General features: G+C 42.2%; 1 protein-coding gene across 1 annotated transcript in view; it reads right to left on the reverse strand.

Annotated features, from left to right (window-relative positions):
- The window catches only part of ARHGEF12 (Rho guanine nucleotide exchange factor (GEF) 12), a 42,070-nt gene that overhangs the window by 13,555 nt on the left and 9,951 nt on the right, over positions 1-18,564 (reverse strand). The window contains exons 6-28 of the mRNA XM_010152926.1: positions 18,114-18,171; positions 17,223-17,401; positions 16,535-16,612; positions 15,887-16,006; positions 15,157-15,294; positions 13,525-13,596; positions 12,662-12,754; positions 11,945-12,055; positions 11,360-11,458; positions 10,738-10,780; positions 10,237-10,342; positions 9,256-9,393; positions 8,728-8,760; positions 7,648-7,762; positions 6,432-6,537; positions 5,994-6,206; positions 5,228-5,357; positions 4,906-4,941; positions 4,115-4,269; positions 3,325-3,471; positions 2,441-2,526; positions 1,010-1,135; positions 89-203 (exon numbers count right to left, since the gene is read on the reverse strand). Of these exons, the coding sequence (XP_010151228.1) occupies positions 89-203; positions 1,010-1,135; positions 2,441-2,526; positions 3,325-3,471; positions 4,115-4,269; positions 4,906-4,941; positions 5,228-5,357; positions 5,994-6,206; positions 6,432-6,537; positions 7,648-7,762; positions 8,728-8,760; positions 9,256-9,393; positions 10,237-10,342; positions 10,738-10,780; positions 11,360-11,458; positions 11,945-12,055; positions 12,662-12,754; positions 13,525-13,596; positions 15,157-15,294; positions 15,887-16,006; positions 16,535-16,612; positions 17,223-17,401; positions 18,114-18,171 (2,497 nt within the window). The remainder of the gene's footprint in view (positions 1-88; positions 204-1,009; positions 1,136-2,440; positions 2,527-3,324; positions 3,472-4,114; positions 4,270-4,905; positions 4,942-5,227; positions 5,358-5,993; positions 6,207-6,431; positions 6,538-7,647; positions 7,763-8,727; positions 8,761-9,255; positions 9,394-10,236; positions 10,343-10,737; positions 10,781-11,359; positions 11,459-11,944; positions 12,056-12,661; positions 12,755-13,524; positions 13,597-15,156; positions 15,295-15,886; positions 16,007-16,534; positions 16,613-17,222; positions 17,402-18,113; positions 18,172-18,564) is intronic.

Here is an 18,564-nt window from a genome sequence, read left to right on the forward strand (position 1 = left end):
GACCTGTTCTTCCACATGTGCTTTGAAATCAAATTTGCCCAGAAAACCTACCGAGATGCATGCACAAGCCTGCGTGGAAAGGCTTTACCTGTGTACTTCGCAATGTTATCCAGCAGAAGGGGGTACTTAGTCAACCTCTGCATCTCGGTGGGAATGATATCCTTCAGCTGCAACCGGCGACACAGCGGATTACTCTCAGCATCCTAAAATTAAACAGCACAATAACTACATTCGTCATTTTTATTAAGACTATAATTACCTGAACGTGTAACATCTATTCATCACATAAACGTCTATTACTTCACTTTCCAGTAATTAAAGACAAGACAAGAAATGCCAAGATCGATCATTCAGACAACACATCCCCTCTCCATCTGCAATGACATATAGGAAAGGCTCATCACAAAAGCAGCGTCTTCCTTCCCTCATTACTTCACAGCGGCCTGGTACCATCTCCAATCAATCTCAGTCACCGCCATACAGGGAAGACATCAGTTTCAGCTTTCAAGCTATAGCAAAACTACAGTACATTTTTCAATATAACCTCAACCCTTGTATTACCGGAGTTCCTCCCAGCCTGTGGTAATGAAGATAATGTTCTCTCCTCCCAGGGCCACATGTATTCAACCCCCTTTCCCGGCAGGCAGAAGAGGTGCATGTCATCCATCTTCTGCCCATGGCATGCATGAGAAGTGCACTCCTAGAAGCAGTTTTCCCCACAGGAGTACTCCTCCTTGGGAAACAGCCACCTCAGGGGAGATGCCATCTCCTGCCTGGGACAGCATGTGCTTCCCTGCAGTCTATCAGGACATTGTGTTCACAAGAATTAAAGGCCCCGCCCTCCAGAAACAATTAGCAGAGATAAATACAGTATTGGAAGTGATCCCAGTCTGAAGACAATGTTAGACATGATGTCATTAATTGTAATAACTTTATCTGCAACCATTCATTATGCCATGCTGGCCACCAGCCACATCCTCAGGCAGCTCAACCCTCGCATAAAATTCACCTGCACAAAAGTCTGGAAGCGAGAGTCCTTCTTCTGGCGTGACTTGATGACCTCTAGAGCAAAGGGCTGGTTACTGCAGAAAGTGCCAGTTGCATGTTTCAGCTTCTCCTCTGCTGGTCCACTAAACTGTGCCAGGAAGCAAAGAAAGCCAAATTTAGAGAGACTTGAGTTCAGCCTGTGCCACTTTCAACAGCCATATGGCCACGTGGCAGAAATGGTCTTGTCAGGAATTGCTGGCAAAATGAGAAGCAAAGTCTATCCTGTTTTTAAGGCCCTGTCTTCCTAGTCTACCGAGGAATCCCTTTACATCTCAAACTCTACAGTTCCTGTCTCCAGCCCTAGAACATCCAATCCCTTCCATAAATGCACTGCTGATTCAGAGGGACAATAGGATGCCCACGTCTCCAATGTCAGCGTTGTTCCTACACACAAGTATCACAAAAACATGGCTAGGGAAAACGCAGGCATGAGCAGGGCTGAGAAATACACTGCAGATGACAGGTAGTTACTGTTACTGCAACTCTTCCCATCCCTGCTACCCAGCCTGCGATGCAGCACAGTAACTTCTGAAAATACTCACTCTGGAGACTGAGATCCTGTGGGTTTTTTTGTTTTAGCCCCTTAGCCAGAACCCTGCACAAGGCCATAAAACTATTAGCTTAAGGTCTAGCTTGCTCTAGCAAGACTCTTCTCGCTTTTTCATAACACCCAGGAGAACTGAAAGCGTTGGACATGTTTCTTTACCAGCCACATCTGATTTTCATTTTCTTTCTTTTTCTCTGCAATACTAGACCAACAGTGGAATACAAAAACAAGACCACAAGAGACTACTGCATGAAGAGCCGAAAAGCTTAAGCAGATCAATCTTCAGTCCTAAATTAAGTAGGCTTGAAAACAACCAACAAACTGGGAGATTCCCAAAAGAGAATTTGGTTTTTTCATAAGAACCTACATCACTCCCGCTCCTGTGGTTTGGAACTTGGAAAGGAAGCCTGCAACAGTGCTATAAATTTGAAAAGGTTCAGCTATGTGAATTCTACGATTAGAAACCAGTGTTTTTAACCATCTTTTAACTGTATCACAGGCAAGACAAGACTTACATTTCAGTGTTACAGAAATAAACTGTGCTATTACAAAATCCTACTCATCTTTGTCTCCAAAACCACCTTTCCACTCTACCCACACATCATAAGGAAATAATTTTTTTTCTTCCTTAAATTACTCTTATCTCTAGCCAAATGAAAATCCTATGAGTACTTCCCGCTTTCCTTCAACACTCATTGTCTAGCTCTGTGCTGGCTCTATAGAAATGACAACTCTAAGACCTTTGGTTCCTATTAGCTGGAAATTACCTTCTCTATCCTTCTGGCTCTACTTGTCATTCTCTGAAATGCTATTTTCAAGTACAAGAGAGCAAAAAAGGGATTTTACCCAAGAAAGCAAGTCCTCCCCAATCTGGCCAATAACAGAAGTCTCGTTCCTTTTTCGGACAGCTTTCATCTGGTCATTCAATGCAACTTGGGGAGAGAAAGAATAAAAAAGAGGAAATTTTCTTAATACTATTCAAATTGTTTGCTTAATTTTGAGCATTTACTTTAAAAGAAAAGATATTCTAAGAAAATATTAGATTTGCAATAATTACAATTTTTTAAAAAATTAAGTGTCCCACAACATAATAAATTTAGCAGCATATTTAATAAAATTATATATAACTCCTTTGCTCTTCTCACTTGTCCTCAAGTGACAAGAACCTTTCCAGTCATACCTTTTCTGAGGCTCAGTATCACTGCCCTTTTAAAAACACAGGAGTAACGTAGAACACATTTCAAGCCACTTGCATAAAGTTGTACAACCGATTATTCAGTGGCACTCATTCTGGTTCTGAACAGTTCTTTCTCTAAACGGTTAGAAAGCGTCAGGCTTCAAAACCACCTGCGAGTCATCAATCTTCCCAGCTTTGTTCTCATCTTCTCTTCAACAACAGTTGCAACGTTTTGAACACTGACCCATAAAGACCATTTATCAAAGAACCGCTCCTTTTACCGAATGAATCGGCACAAGAGAGCCTGTGTACACAGACAATAAAAAACAAGTCTGCGCAACACTGGACACAAGCGTTCTCCATCAAAGTATCTTTGTAAATCATATATGGAAAAACTGTGTGTGAAGAGAAGAACAGCTGTAGGATTCTTTTCCACCTGAAGCGCTGAACATGGTTGCCTTTTCTTTCAGGGTCACTTAATTTTTTTTCACATATCTGTATCCCGAATTCCAGTTGAGACTACAAAACTGAATGGCACCTCAGCTGCTCTTACCATGAAGCCCAAGGATATCCTCCAGATTTGAAAAGATTTTCCGTTTGTCACTGGAGTTCAGGATCCCTTCCCGGGTGACACGCTGGTAGAAGACATTATGCAGAACCTTCAGCGTGCGGACATGAGCTCTCTCGGTGTAAAACAATTCTGGACAGAGAGGGGAAAGCAGGATTGCAAGTGACTACTTAAAGAGGTGTAGCAATATGGATCCAAATGTGAGGCAAACAGAAGTCAGGAGTATGAACTTACAGAAGTCTCCCTCACCAACACTTCCCCTTGCTGGCAGTTTGCTCCAGAATGGAGCCACACTCTGCTATACTTCCATGTTTGAAGGAAAAGAGAAGCCAATTGATTCCAGACTCATAATCTACCCCAAACAAGCAGGGAGCTCTTAGCACCTCACACTGCCACACAGAGTGCTCTGCAGGACTGCAAGACCTGAAACTGGGAGGGAGCTTTGAAGATGAAGTTCAGTAGTAGCTTTCCATTGAATGGTGTAGACAGCGCCTCTTGCTTGCATTACAGAACATGATATTGCAAACTGGCCTTGCAGTGTCAAACCACTTAATATTGTCTAGTTCTCCCCTAAGGACTGAATCAGTCTCATCTCAGGATACTTTCCAGTAACAAGTTTCATACATACAAACTCTGCAAACCACGAGTAATAATGGCACTACTTGGAGCAGATCAGTGAAGGCAGACCTAGTTTAAAATGTTCAGAACTTGAGAGCTCCAGAGCACAGGTTTCAACTTTGATGCTTGGTGAGCTAGGAAAAAATATCCATCTCACCATTAATCACTTCCTGGCGCTTGATTTCATAGGGTTTCAGCCCCATCAACACTTCTCGGCTCACAAGTTGCTGCCAGTTGGGAGGGTCCATGTCCATGTCAAAATCATACAGCTCGTCTTCACTTTGTACATCTGCGAATCCAACGCTGTCCATCCTAACATGAAAAAAATACGTCAGACACTTCCCATTTTAGGTATGGATGTAAGGAAGAAAGAAGACCAAGAAAATAAGTATATACATCAGTTGTAAAGCATTATGAGTATGCTCTCCAGAACACCTGGAGGCTGCTACACGTCTGAACCTGTAGGCACATTTTTTATTTTGCCCTTTACAGAACAACTAAGAGTGAATATCTGTTCTTAGAGTATTTCCATAACCCTCCTTTTAATGATACAGATAAAATAATGTGCTTGAAGTCAAATAGCAAGTCGATGAAAGGGCAGGTTACAATTTCTTTCCTCTACCTATCTGCAGATACAGAGCTAACAGCAATACACAGATTTAAAGAGAAAATGTGGAAATCTCAACTCCCTAACCCTCAATTCAAATCAGTAGCTACAACAATTGCTATACCTCACTCATACCTCAAAGGGCTTATCTGGATATGATTCACTCCCTGTCCTACACAGGGACGGCAGCGCCTCATTTCATACACGCGTTACTTGAGAAAAGGAAAGATCACGCCACCACTGCACTGGCTCAGAACAATGAACACTACTGTATTCTACTTCATAACCTATTCAAATCTAAACAAAGTCAGTGAAGCTCAAACATTTCTAAGCATACTCACTTGCGAAAAGGCTTTGGTGTTCCCATGTCAACCATTCTGCAAAGAAAGAAATTATTAGGGAAGCTTATGCAAGAATTTCACTCCACTCAGATGTTCAGCATAACTTCAGTGTAAAGGCCTAATGTCCTAACTAGAGCATTTTGTCCATCTGTCAGCCTCACCCTCCCGATACACAGTTTTCTAGTACTACCACAGTAGCAGACACAGACCAGCATTTCCTACGTCTACCAATAACGTTTAATACCAACGATGTCAGCAGTACTTTTCTGGACTAAGCGTCAGCCATTGTCACGTCGACTCTTTTCCAAGGCACCATCATTACCTCTCTGATTCTCCATCCTCCTCCTGCAAGTTTTCCAAAGGAGATGGGAATTCAAAGGTATTATTAGGTGTGCGGGGTGTGCCATCCGTACAGTCACTGGCAGGTGGAGCTTCTCCAGTCTGCTTCAAACCTAAACAGAGGATAAGTACCAAATGTCAAGAACCATATGAAATTAGAGTACCTTAGAGAACTTCACAGTCTCTTCACAGCCTCCTGATTCACAGCCTCATGAGTTCCTAGGTTGGTAAGAAAAATCTCCGTGATAAATGATCCCAGAAGAGACAGACTCGTGCTTACAAAAGCAGGCACCTGAGACTGGTTTGTTCCTGCTCGATGATCCAATGCCACAGGGATAGGACCCACCTAACAGCAGTTTCTGGCCTTGATAAGATTTCCTAATTTGAACCAGAGACTAAGTCAGAAAAGATGACTAAGGTGAGGTTGGTAAGAAAAATCTCCGTGATAAATGATCCCAGAAGAGACAGACTCGTGCTTACAAAAGCAGGCACCTGAGACTGGTTTGTTCCTGCTCGATGATCCAATGCCACAGGGATAGGACCCACCTAACAGCAGTTTCTGGCCTTGATAAGATTTCCTAATTTGAACCAGAGACTAAGTCAGAAAAGATGACTAAGGTGAGGAAGAGCACGTCTAATGACATAATAACATTTCCTAATTAGTCAAGCTTGTTGCATCAGAACTGTGCTTTGCATATCCCCCTTGCAACGTAATCTTTAGTCATTCCTCCTTGCTAGGATCATCCTACCTGTTTCACTGTCCTTGCTTCCCTCTGGAGAGGAAAAGGGACCCACTGCCAAAGGGGACATTGCGCTGGCAGGTGGATATGGCACTTCTGTTCCATCGCTGGAGGACCCGCTCTGGCGCATCTTGCTAGAATCCGGTGGCTCTGGGCTAACAGAAGACGCTGTAGGTAAGTGCTTTGGGTGGCGGGGCTTCTGCATTTCCATGGCTCTGCCAACTGAAACACAGAGTCGTTATAATGCTGAAAGAGCTTTTACCTGTTTTCAGCCATCAAAAGAGGAAGCATTTCAGGATAAAATTAGGTTTGTGTGTCTTCAAAAACACATTTTAAAAATAAAACGTTTACTGAGTCATCTCAGCATGCATTTTTAAAAGACAGCAGAGATTTTATCTGGCTTTCAGACTCATAATTAGGGAACACATATTTCCTTGTCAAACATACTTGCACTGCTATCATGCCGACTCGGTCTCCTTGGTGGGCCCAGGATATTAGGAAAGCCTCTTCTCTTTCCTTTTTCCTCTCCTTCTTTCTCTTTCTTGATACTTTGCTGAAGTTAACATACAACAAAGAAAAGAAAAGCAAAGAGATTGCTCATTTCTTTAAATTTAATTATTTACTGAGATATTAGCTAATTCTTTAAAACTGCAGAGTTTGGTCCAAGAAAATTTTATTTCTAACAAGTTCTTGAGAGGTCAACATCCCGCAGCATCAGAGGCAAAGACAGCCTACGGGCAGACTACATGTGGTGCGTAACAGGGTTAGCAGCAGGGAGTCACGGCATCCTAAGAGATGCATCTGTTGTAAGCAAAACCTCACGCATCCTGGTTTTAATTTAGCAGGAGCTAGAAACCACTCTCCTTCCTAGGGTGAGAGACCACTTTACAGCGACCAGTAGCAGCTTGTTTCTCTAAGGCACAACGTCTTGTGACTCCAAACCTCCAAAAGCATACAGGCTCTAATCTGTGAGAGAGAACTACAACTTATCCTACTGCTTCAGAAAGCTTGGGAAGGCTCCACCTAACCTTTTTGCACTGCCAGTACAGGGCTGCTTGTAACAGTCTTAACATTTCAAAAGAAGCTGGAATGCTGATCAAAGTATGTAGCTACTGTGACCAGATACACCCCCACAGAGCGGGGGACAACTGAACACACCCACAGAGATGGCGTTTTGGTGGAAAAATTCATTCTATAACTGGGAAAGTGTGGGTGGCAGGAAGAGTAGCTTTTCTGCAACACGAAGCGTGAGTTTTTGGGCAAGTTTCTCAAAAAGAAAACTAAAGTATACAGGCCAACAGCCAGATCAGCCTTAATGAGATCCTCAAGTGAGTCAAAGTTGTATTATATGGAACGGTTCTCATCCAAGATTTAAATAAGGCCAGAAGTGTGAAAAACAAGCAGATTGAATTCAGGAATACACAGATAAAGGATGAGATGAGCTTCCTTCTTTCTATCTCCCATGTCTGAAAACGTATGTTGAACCCAGTTTCAACTCTTAGGTTTCCTGAGCAGCTCAGTAACCCCAGATCCTCTTAATGTAGCAAGGATGCCTGTAAAATTGTACCAGCTTCTAACACGTCATGCAAAAGTGGATTTTGAATTCTATCAAAGCATCCATGCTGGGCCCCTTTCAACGACTGCACTCTGGCAACACTACTACCTTGATCTTGGGTAAGAAACCAATACGGCCACGCTTCTGTTCCAGGTTCCGAGGCTCTTTAACTTTGACTCCCAGGTGTTTCATATAAGTAAGAATCACATACTGCATTGTGGAACTGCCAAGTAGATGCAAAAGAAAAAAAAAGATGATGAAGAAAAAGGAGAAATGTATTGGGGAAAATGCATTTTGTCATGAAAATTAACAATGTCAAATCATAGAATTTTAAATCACAGAATTCTTTAGGTTGGAAAAGACCTTTAAGATCATCAAGTCCAACCCTTAACCTAACACAGCCAAATCCACCACTAAACCATGTCCCCAAGCACCACATCTACACATCTCAAATACCTCCGGGGATGGGGACTCCACCACCACCCTGGGAATCCCGTTCCAATGCTTGACAACACCTGGTGAAGAAATTCTTCCTAATATCTAATCTAAACCTCCTCTGGTTTGCAAAGGTTCTATCAAGAAATTAACTATTTTTAGCTTAAAAAAACTTGGCATGAGCTTTTTTTTTTTAAACAAACTGTCACAGACAATGGGTAAGAGTCAGTCAAGATCAGAACTTGTCCTCTTTTCAAAAAAAAAAAAGGACAGAGTGTATGAAAGGCATACCAGTCTAGGAGGTAAAAATAAGATATTTAGAATTACACTGGTGGTCCTAAAATGATACACTAAATATATATTTGAAGTCACTTTACAGTTTTGAGTTATGGTAACAGTAAGTAACATTAAAAGGTATGGTAAAATGTACCCAGGCAGCTATAGACATACAAACTGAACATGGCAGGGCACATACAGAAAACAAATGTTAGACCAGATGGAAACAGCTACAAAACCAAACAACACATGAACTCTCGGCGACAGTAACTTTTTGAGATCTGCAACAGACTTCAGAATAAGAAGAGGTTGAGAGCAGGAGGTTGATGCTCTGAATTAGAATTAGTAATGCCAGGGGATTTAGAAAATGAGTGCTTATGGCTAGGGCCAGCAGAGGGCTGTCTGGTTCTGCTCAGAACAACAAGAATCAGCAATGGGGTCTTACTTTACAGTCTAAGCCCACACAACTCCCATTACCTCTTGTCTTCTTCCAAAGGTTGAGATGTCATCCTAAAAACAAGAAAGAATTTTAAAATGAAACTCAAAACCAATTAACACCCAGTCACATCCATCCAGAGCATCAGCAGTTGTGTTCAAAGCATCCTTTGGAAGGTTAGGAAGTCTGGGGGCTGGGGGGAGTGAACAAAAATGAAAGTTTAGCCAGGAAAACTGGATTCAGCTCACATTAAAAGAAAAAATGGGTTCTGAAGGTATAGGTTTCTACAACCCAAAACCAGGACTCCGATCTAATAAGGGATAAGCTGACAACGTAAGCATCGCCTCTGTCATTTGAACAGCAGCCTCCTTGAAAAGATATATGGACTTTACCTAACTGTTGGCTTACTTTTGGCTATCATTACTCAAACATACGTTGATAGCAAACAGGGGAAGCAATGTAAAAGTAGTGATGTCAGATTGCTTCTGGCTCCTAATTCCTTGTTCTGCTGTTGTCAGGTTCAGGATAGAACTGTTTTTACCACCACAATTACATTTGCTGTTACTCACAAGACTTCCTCAATTTTAGCAATAATCTGTTCTGCACATGCTCTTTCCTTCTCCACTGCATTCCGGTCACGAACTCTCTCTGCATCCAGCTTGGTTAGCTCTCCTTCTGCCAGGGTCAATCCCATGCTACGTTTCTGCCTGAAAAATGGGGAGAGAGAAGCATCGCTTGAAATTGAATACTGACCTGTAATAAGGAAAAGCAACCTCTTGACATTCAGAATGTCAAGACAAGTTTCATTATTGGTTTCTGTATGAAAATGAAGAAATCATAACGTTTCTCCACAACATTTGCACTTACTGTAAAATATAGCTAAGATAGCCTTCAGAGGGATAAAGCTGTATGGTATTTATCATGACAGGCAGCCATTGCAAGGGTCAAGAAAAAGCATTTAAGTCTTTTGCAGCACCCCAGGTTGTATATTTGAAGCATATACTTGACTTGAGACATTTTTAGGTATGAACAAGTCCATTATTGAACACCTGTCTTGGTATAATGTCTCATATTGGCACACAGCTCTTAGGACTTCATATGAAAGGGCATATTAATTATCAAATTCTACTATACACCCATGACAGCTTTCTAAAGTGGATTATTCCATGCCCAACGGGGACAGGGAAGGAAAAAAAGAAGAGAAAAAAATTTAAAAATATATAAGCTGATTATAAACACAATTACTAAAAGGATTTCCATAACATCACCTAAGTAACAATATTCTGAAATGACCTGTAATAGCTTCAAGGAATGAAGAATCCAAATCTAAAATTGATCTTGCAATTGATTACTTGCAACACAGTGTCAAAAAGCATTCAAGGGCCGGTCACAGGGTGACCCTGGAGCCCTCTCCAGCAGTATCTTCCTACTGAATCCCAGATGAATTACTGTGTCCCTCAAGTTTGGACTTCTCCTGTACTGGACATGTTGACTGAGGGCAGGTATGACTCAAACAAAAACCACACAGCTACCTGTTAAGCTGTTGTTACCTGAAATCTTCCAGATTCCTCTGAACTTCTGGACAGACTTTATCTTGCATAGTTTGTATAAACTGGCGATGAAGCTCTTCAGGCAGGAGTTCTGGCCGCCTTCTGTCTGTAGTCAGGAAAGGTAATAGGTTATTCTTCTGCATACAGTCCTTTCCACCTTGGAATAAAGTCACTCGCATGTATACCTCAACCCAACGAAGAGCACCCTTTTGCCTTTCACTTGCTGGTAACACGAAGTTCAATGCATTAAGTGTAAGCAGCTGTGGTCACATCCACTATCGTAACAAAAAACGTACATGCCAACATGGCCAATGCTTCCCACCACTTACGCATGCATCACATTATGCCCTCCCCAGGAAATGCAAGAAGTATTTATTTGTCTCTCCCTGTAACAAAGAACATCCTATGTTTGAACTAACCCCATGTGCATCAGAAACTTGCTTGGACTGCCTCAGACAGCAGAGGCTGCAGAAAAAGGTACCCGAAGCGAGAGCACCCTACCTAGTTCTAAGGCGATCTCCTCTGGAACTGGAACTTTTAGATTCTGCAAAAGAAAAGAAAGGCTGGGAGAACATATACAACAAACACCACCCCAGTAAAACACATAAGAAAATCCCCTGGAAAGCTGAAACCATACAACCTGAACACCTGAAGGTGTTACAGGGGAGACTCCCACCCTGAATATGTATCACACAAGGATTATTCCATCTAAGCATGTACTGCTAGCCTCTGCTACACTCTCTGGTAGTCCAAGGCATGACACTAAAGAAGTTCCTCAGCCTTCCCAATAGACACGAAATTTCCTGACCCTTGCAATAGCCACATTAACATATGCAGCAATTATAAAGTAAAAGGCAATGTATAGCAGACAGAGCTTGCTTCCATTATCACAAAATTCCTTCTCCTGTCAGGCAATGCATTCCCCATGATTTACTGAGTTACCAGGAATCTGAGGCTACACACCATTCATTTTGCATATTCACTGGTAACATTTAAACAAAAACACTTTTTATTTTGGAGGACTTAACTAACTCCTCCATTTTTTCATGTTCAGGAGAGTGGAGAAAGGTAAAAGCCAACTTGCTAGATACACTTGAAAATGAGAGGAAGGACTGGAACCTACTGCAGCTCGGTCCAAGAAGAACTGGTAAAACTCAAGAAAGACACGCCGAGTCTCTTTGGAGTTGGTCTGCTTGTACAAGTCTGTGTAAAGGTAGCACAACTGTGGGAAACAAGGGGGAGGAAATTAAGCAATACCACGAGAACTCTTCTAACTCCAAGTTTTCTTTCAAATATTTCAAGGAATTTGCCATTATTGGATTGAAACTCTTCTTAGTTACCCCCAGCCACCTAGACGGCTCAGGTAACCTCAATGAGGCTGCCCCCGAAACCAGCAGAGAAGGAAAGGGGGAGAGGGGAAACAGAACAGACCTTCCCCATAGACAACTAACCCCACCACCTTAGGGTGGAATGAACTGCTTCCAAGAGCTCAATACTTATTTGTAAACAGCTAAATGTAAGGAAAACAGTTCTCTTTGTGCCTCTCTTCATTTATCTGAAACACTCTCGTGCCTGCGCAGGATCTGCATTTCTCTCCTTGCCGATCCAGCCACGTCACGGACAATGCTACGCAAGAGCAAGGAGATCTGGCTACACTCTGGTTAAAAGTACCAGTCTGGGACAGGGAAACAATTCCAGAACATCTTACCAATGCTGCAGGGTCAAACTGGGACACAACATGATGCAAAAGAACAGCCAGGTGAGCTGGGCGAGATTTCAGGAGCTCAATGTTTTGGAAACAGCTGCATTGTCCGTTAATCTATAGAGATACATGGAACCCATGTGAATTATTCAAATGAGCTACTGTGAGAAAAAAACGAGCACCTTTGTACCAACAGCTTAGCTTCCCATTTGTTTAATTAAAGTAAAAACTGATCAATTCCAGAACCTTTGCAATGCTGTTTTAACATCCCAGGCAGAGCTTACAACAGGAACGCTGCTTTTAAATACTGTCCTGAACACTGAGTATAACATAATGAAAAGAGAGCAGAGAACAGCCAAAATAACTCAGAATAACTATGTCAGCAGCCACAGCAGCTATACAGCTGTGAGAATAATGCAGAACTTAACAGAACTAAATCAGCAAAAGAGAATTAAATAAGGCAAATTAATTTCTAGAAAGCTTGAAGTTATAAGGAAGAAAGAGTAACAAAAAGAATCAAAGATAGCATATTGCCATAAACTTCCCAAACATTTTTATTCACCAAGATCAGGCATAATAGGAATCCCATTCTCTAATTCTTAATTCACCACACAAGATCTGCCCAATAAAAACAACTCATGGAGCACTTGTAGTTTAGGCACAGAGGAACAGGATTTTGGTCGAGGGGGAGAAGGGGTGGCTGAGGTTAAAAGTTATTCCCACCTGCTCCTGCTCAGTGTCGAAGTCGTCGTCCTCTGCTCCAATGATCTGAGGCCCCACTCGGGACAAAGGACTTCCAACACTGGACTGGGAATCCTGGGGTGAGTCAGGAGTGAGGGAAGGGAAGGAAATAAATTACAGTGCTATTACTCTCTTGGCACAGTAAAACTTTACCAAGTTAGAGATGTTACTATCATTTTCATTCTCCTTCTCAAAACTCAGTGGAAACCCACGTGCCTTTACTCAACCTTTTCCAAGTTTGCAGTTGCGAGATCCGCTTACAAATGCTTCTCCCGAGCATTGAGAAACATTAAATCAGGTGATTCAAAACCAACTGCGTTATCTACAGACATGAGCACACTAAGCACGCGGCATATGACAAATGCCACCTTAGCACAAATGGAGAAATATGACTTTGGGAAATCAAGCAGATGAGAGGAAAAACACTTGAGAAGATAATAGGTTCAGATAGGCCTCGACTTCCTGCTGCGTTCCACTTTTACCTACTCTTGAGGCCATCCCTGATAATACCAGCCTCATAGTGATTAAATATCCTAAAGAAACGACTGTTTCATTTACAGCTGGACTCAAGGACTTATATACAACTACCTACTTTAGGTCCAGCTGTTCTGCTGATTATATATTTCTCATCTCTAAACGAGCCTGCTCTTAAGCTCCATAAACATTTACTCAGCTAATTAACTTTCCCTGCACAGTTTTCATTGCATTTTATTTTCTAAAGCAAAGTTTATGAATGCTCTATCTAGAAGGCGATGAGGGGGTGGGGGGACATGGGGAGGGTACCAGGAAGTTTTTAATGGGCCCATTACAGGAGATGATGCTGTGACACTATGTTTTCTACTCACATTATCTTGAACCTCAGTCTTTTCTGGGCTCTCATCTGGACAAATCCGCTCCTTCAAGCCACTGCGAGGACTCTGGGAAAGAAGGAAGTTCAGTTCTGGTGAATACCATCAAATCGAGGAAAATGAGAACTGCAGAATAAGTTTTTCAGCCACAACATCCAAAACTTCTTCTTTCTCACAGTGAACTGTTTAACAGCTGAGGTATGAACAGCCAGACTAAATTGTGTGGCCTACATCTACAGTTTCAAAAAACCAAAACCCAAAAAAACCAACTGAATGCAGAAGCAGTTTTGGTAAGAAAGCTAGTGATATTGAACAGCAGCAGAGCTGTAAATCTGCTAGTGCACTTGTCCTTAGCTTTCTCTTTGCTCTCTCCACCCTTTCTAACAGTTTATGTAGCACTCATGGCTAGCCTTCTGACTACAGCCTTTTCTCAACACTCCCTCTGAAAGGCAGGCTCCCAGCACTGGGCTGGGTATTCCCGGTTTAGTCTCACCAGTGCCCAGCAGAAGGGGCTAGTTGCTTCCCCCACCTGCTGGCAAGCCTATTCTCACGTAGCCGTGTAGCCACCTGGTTTTATTTGCTAAAAGCATGTGCTGTTGGCTCATCTTCAGTGTGGCCACAGTAACACCCAGGTCTTTTCAGCTAGGCTACTACTCCACCTCTTGGTTTCCAGCCCGTATTCATGCCAGCTGTAGAACTCTGGACTTGGTGTTAAACTCCACAGTTTAATTTCTATTTTCTATTGCCCCCAATTCTTAAGTTTCTCAGGGCCACTTTGGATTGAAAAGCTTGAGTATGTCAGTCACCTCCAGTGATCAAGTACCATCCACAGTAGTGACACGATGAAGTTTATTAGGAAGACAGCTCTAAGTTTTGTTCTGCATTTGTTATGTACAAACATGAGCGATACCTAGTCAGAGTTGGAGGAGGAATGTTTCAAAGTAGAGTCACGTATGTTCACATTTTGGAGGTATATCTGACCCACCTTCCTTTCACTTCCATCTGCCAGTACAGACTTAGCTCCCACATTCTTAAGTTAAACAACAAACGTAGGCCAAAACACTAGTGCAGAGTCTCAATTCCTCAGCACTAATCAGATAGCACCTAATCCTTAATTAAGCCACTAAGGCACTCCAACAGGGAGACCATACGAGCACACAGATTGATAACTAATGAGCGAACAGACTAAGAGCCTTTACTGTTGCCAATAATTGAAGCTTATTTGGTAGAAGTAAGGCTCTTCCCACTTCCATGGCAACTTGCCCACTGACTGGATCTGAGTCACAGCTACCGCAATTGGATCATTACCATACTCTTAAAAGATACTCTAATTGGCATCTCTGCGTTCTGAGAAAGATGCTGGCATCCATGTTTCTTTGTCTGGTTACAGGGATTGTGCCAAGAAAATCTGATGCTGGATAAAAACCCCAAACCCACACTATTTCTTTCCCAGTCCCTAATGGAAGACCAATATAGTATGCTTCCTCAGGGGTGTACTGAGAAGCCTATTCTACTAATACACTCAATCGTATCTGTATGATACACAGGGCAACACAAATAAAGGATCTGCGCAAGAAAACCAAACCCAAAAGGTATCGAAGCAAAGGCAGGGAGCTGTTGAAGACTCACATCAGCAATGTCACTGTTTGGTCGGGAGGGGCTGTCGCCACTGTAATCCAGTTTGCTCACAGCACAATCCCCGCTCTCCGCCTCCACCTCACTGATCTGCAGCGATTCAGTCACCGACCTGGAGGACAAGACTCCATCCTAAAAAGACAAAGTGAGGTGGGAGACAGCACAGAGCAAGCAGAGTATTTCAAGAGACAATCCTTAAACAGTAGCTGTTTCAATCCCTGTTCATTCAAGTTATTTATAAAACCTTCTGCAGTGCTTACCTACAAGGAAACGAGAAAAATCACACCAAGTTTTCAGGGCTTATAACATTAAAGGCAAAGGAAAAGTGGAAAATTAATACCAACTATATTTTTTTTTCAAAAGCAAAGCTGTTTTAAGCCTCCATTTATTCATTCTCCACTGCAGCAATGACTTCAAAGGTTTCTTTTTAGGTGTATTGACAGACACACTAATAAACGCATTGTATTTTGCACTTACTGTTTTAAAAGCTGTGTTTCACAGGTGATTTGAAAGTGCACCGAAAGTCTACTTCATACACTGACATTGCACTGCACTGCTTGATGGCCTTTGCAAGCCTAATTGCAACTCTCAGCTCTAGAGGGTGCAATTTGCCTGCACAAGCACGGAAGAGCATGGCAGGGAACTCCTACTTGCCCTAACACCATCAACCCCCATGAATCTTCACCCAGAACACAGCACGGGGAAGCCCGACATATTCTGTTACCTGAGTACAGCCTGTGGCTTTGGACAACTGCTCCTGCAGCTGAGGAATGTGCTTCTTGGTTTCCTGTATCTCCTTGAGCAGTCGGGTGGTGGGTGATCGGCTATACTCTTCTTGCAGAGACTGAAAAATGATTTTATGAGCTTTCACTCACTATCTCCTCAGTATCAAAGCTTAGGACTACAACCTACTACTGATCTTCATTCTATTTACACATTTTGAATACTGAACAGCACATCTGCACACCTACCAAGTAGATGCTACAGAAAGCCTATTTTATAGAGCTCTCCCCTCTCTCCTGTGCCATATGAAAACAACTGCATTCTAGAGGTGTATGGAAATCTCTCAGTAAGAGTCAAAGACACTTACTTGTCCCAGGATTAGATCAGATTGACAGATATGTACATTTAAATTAAGAAAGCTCCCACCATTTTTTTCTTACTCTGTCAAGGCTTAAAAACTCAACAGCTGATCACTAAGAGTGATCACATCTCTGTTAGGCCGGTATATAGAAACGCCAAGCTGCACCACAAGCTATGCAAGGGAACGTTGAAGATTGTGACTAAGTCACTAAGTAGTGACTCAACAACCGACCTTTGTATTTGCATCATACCTTCCACCACCCCTCTCAGACTCAAGCAACTCCAGTACCTGCAGCCGCTCTTGCTCTTTCTGTAGCATCTTTCTCAGAATCTCCACCTTCTGGTTGTGGACAATATTATTCTCCTCCTGAAAAATATAGAGATGAAGGGTCAGATTTTTTGGTGGAGCTGGGAAGAAAGATAAGGAAAATGGACATGCTCACTTTTAATCTACTTCCTAAACAGGGGCTCTGAAAAAAAAAAAAAAAAGCCCTACAAGAAGCAATTCAAGTTTCTAAATCCTAGCCCTATGCATTCTTTACTATTTGTGAATACAGCTACAAATACTAAAAAAGAAAATAAAGACAGCCCAGAAGTGTTTGTTTCTTTGGTTTCCCTACTCTTGTTTGCCACATGGGCACACATCTTACAATCCATTTTTTAACAGAAGTTACAGCACGACTGGCTTGGACCAGACAACGTGTAAACTCACATCATGCAAACTGCAGGGCATCTCAAAGACAACCTGTGAATAACCTCTCAGTTGCCTTTGTATTATCTCAGATGGGACTGGATATTTCTACTTGCAAAATGTTTCTCCCCATGTGACTAAATGCCCCCTGGGTGGTAGGACAAATATTCCAATTCCAACTTGTGATTTGTGCAAGAAGCGCAAAACAATTCAAGAAAAAGGAAAACATGACAACATTTCTTCCACTGCTACCCAATTTCTTTGGAAAGAGAGCTTTAAATCTTACCCCCACAAGCACTGGGCTAGTAATCCTTTCTGCACTTCCTGATGTGCCAGGCGAATGGGGAGATGTCATGATGGGAGACATATGCCCAAATGCAGCCAGATCCACTTCAGAATCAGCTAATGGAATCTGGGGCGACCCTGGTGGGCGCCCCTGAACAGTGAGAGCTACATAGGAACCCGCTGCAGAGAGAACAGAAACAATTCACAGTGCAGACACACTTGCAGGTTTCTATGGTTACTGTTCCTCTGGTTGTCATTTTGCCCTAGAGACAAAACTCAGAGCATTAGTTCTTCAAACCAAAGTACCTGAGAACACTGTCAACTCTGTTATCAGATCTCAGTTTAAATTTCAGATAATCCAAAACCTTTCATGATAATCATCCTTAATAAAAGCATGCCATCCAATTTCCAGTCTATCAGGTTAAATTTATGGTATTCTTATGCTCATGGCACAAAATAAACTGTGCTAGAGTGGAAGGAACCACTACCACCTTCTTCCTTGTACAAGAAAAACAATCAGGAATGCAATTCCTTTAGGAACACCAGCACTTTGCAAGCATCATACAGTAATCTACAGTAAGAGTGCCTGAATAGATATGGTACTTAAGGTGGAATCAAAAGATGGGAAGATGCGTAGGCAAGGTTTGATGGTAACTTAGAACATCAAGCTAAGGAGAAACTGCAGAAGCATGTACCAGCTCAAGTCCAAGATGTCAAAATTATCCCGATTTCACTTCACTGTTTCATACACACCCTTCATCTCTCAGCATGGGGCATGGTTAGATCCCATCTTTGTCATTTGGTAGCTGAAGTGGTCATGGGTCCTTTCAAATTATGCCTTTCATGCTTTAAAGGAGCACAGTGACAAAAACAGTAACATGCCTGTACTTACACTTGATCAGCTTTACCACCTCCAAATGGTTTGAGTGTGTTACAAGAGTGCCATTCACCTGGGCGTGGAGAGGAAGAGAAAATTAACAGTGTTTAACTACTGACTCCAACCAAAGGTACACGTACACTACACCATAAGCATGCAGAATAAGGAACAATCCAAAAAGACTATTTATTTACAGGTAATTATTAACAACTCTCTGTTCCTTCTGTGCCTCACCACTTCTGTTTTTATTGTACACGTGATGCCTGAACCTTTTTGGAGGCTGAACTCACCATAAAGTTCTGAAATGAGTGATAACCACCACAGAACTAGCACTCTGCAGTGGCCTTTCAGTGGTTACTGGTCTGGTATCCCCAGAACACAGAAACTTAGACCATTCCTCTATCGCACAGGCCAACGCAAACATCACAGCAGATATCACAGGTATCAATGACATTTTTCAGGGAAA

Source organism: Eurypyga helias, unplaced genomic scaffold, assembly GCF_000690775.1.
Source record: "Eurypyga helias isolate BGI_N326 unplaced genomic scaffold, ASM69077v1 scaffold38335, whole genome shotgun sequence".
NCBI classification, from domain to species: domain Eukaryota; kingdom Metazoa; phylum Chordata; class Aves; order Eurypygiformes; family Eurypygidae; genus Eurypyga; species Eurypyga helias.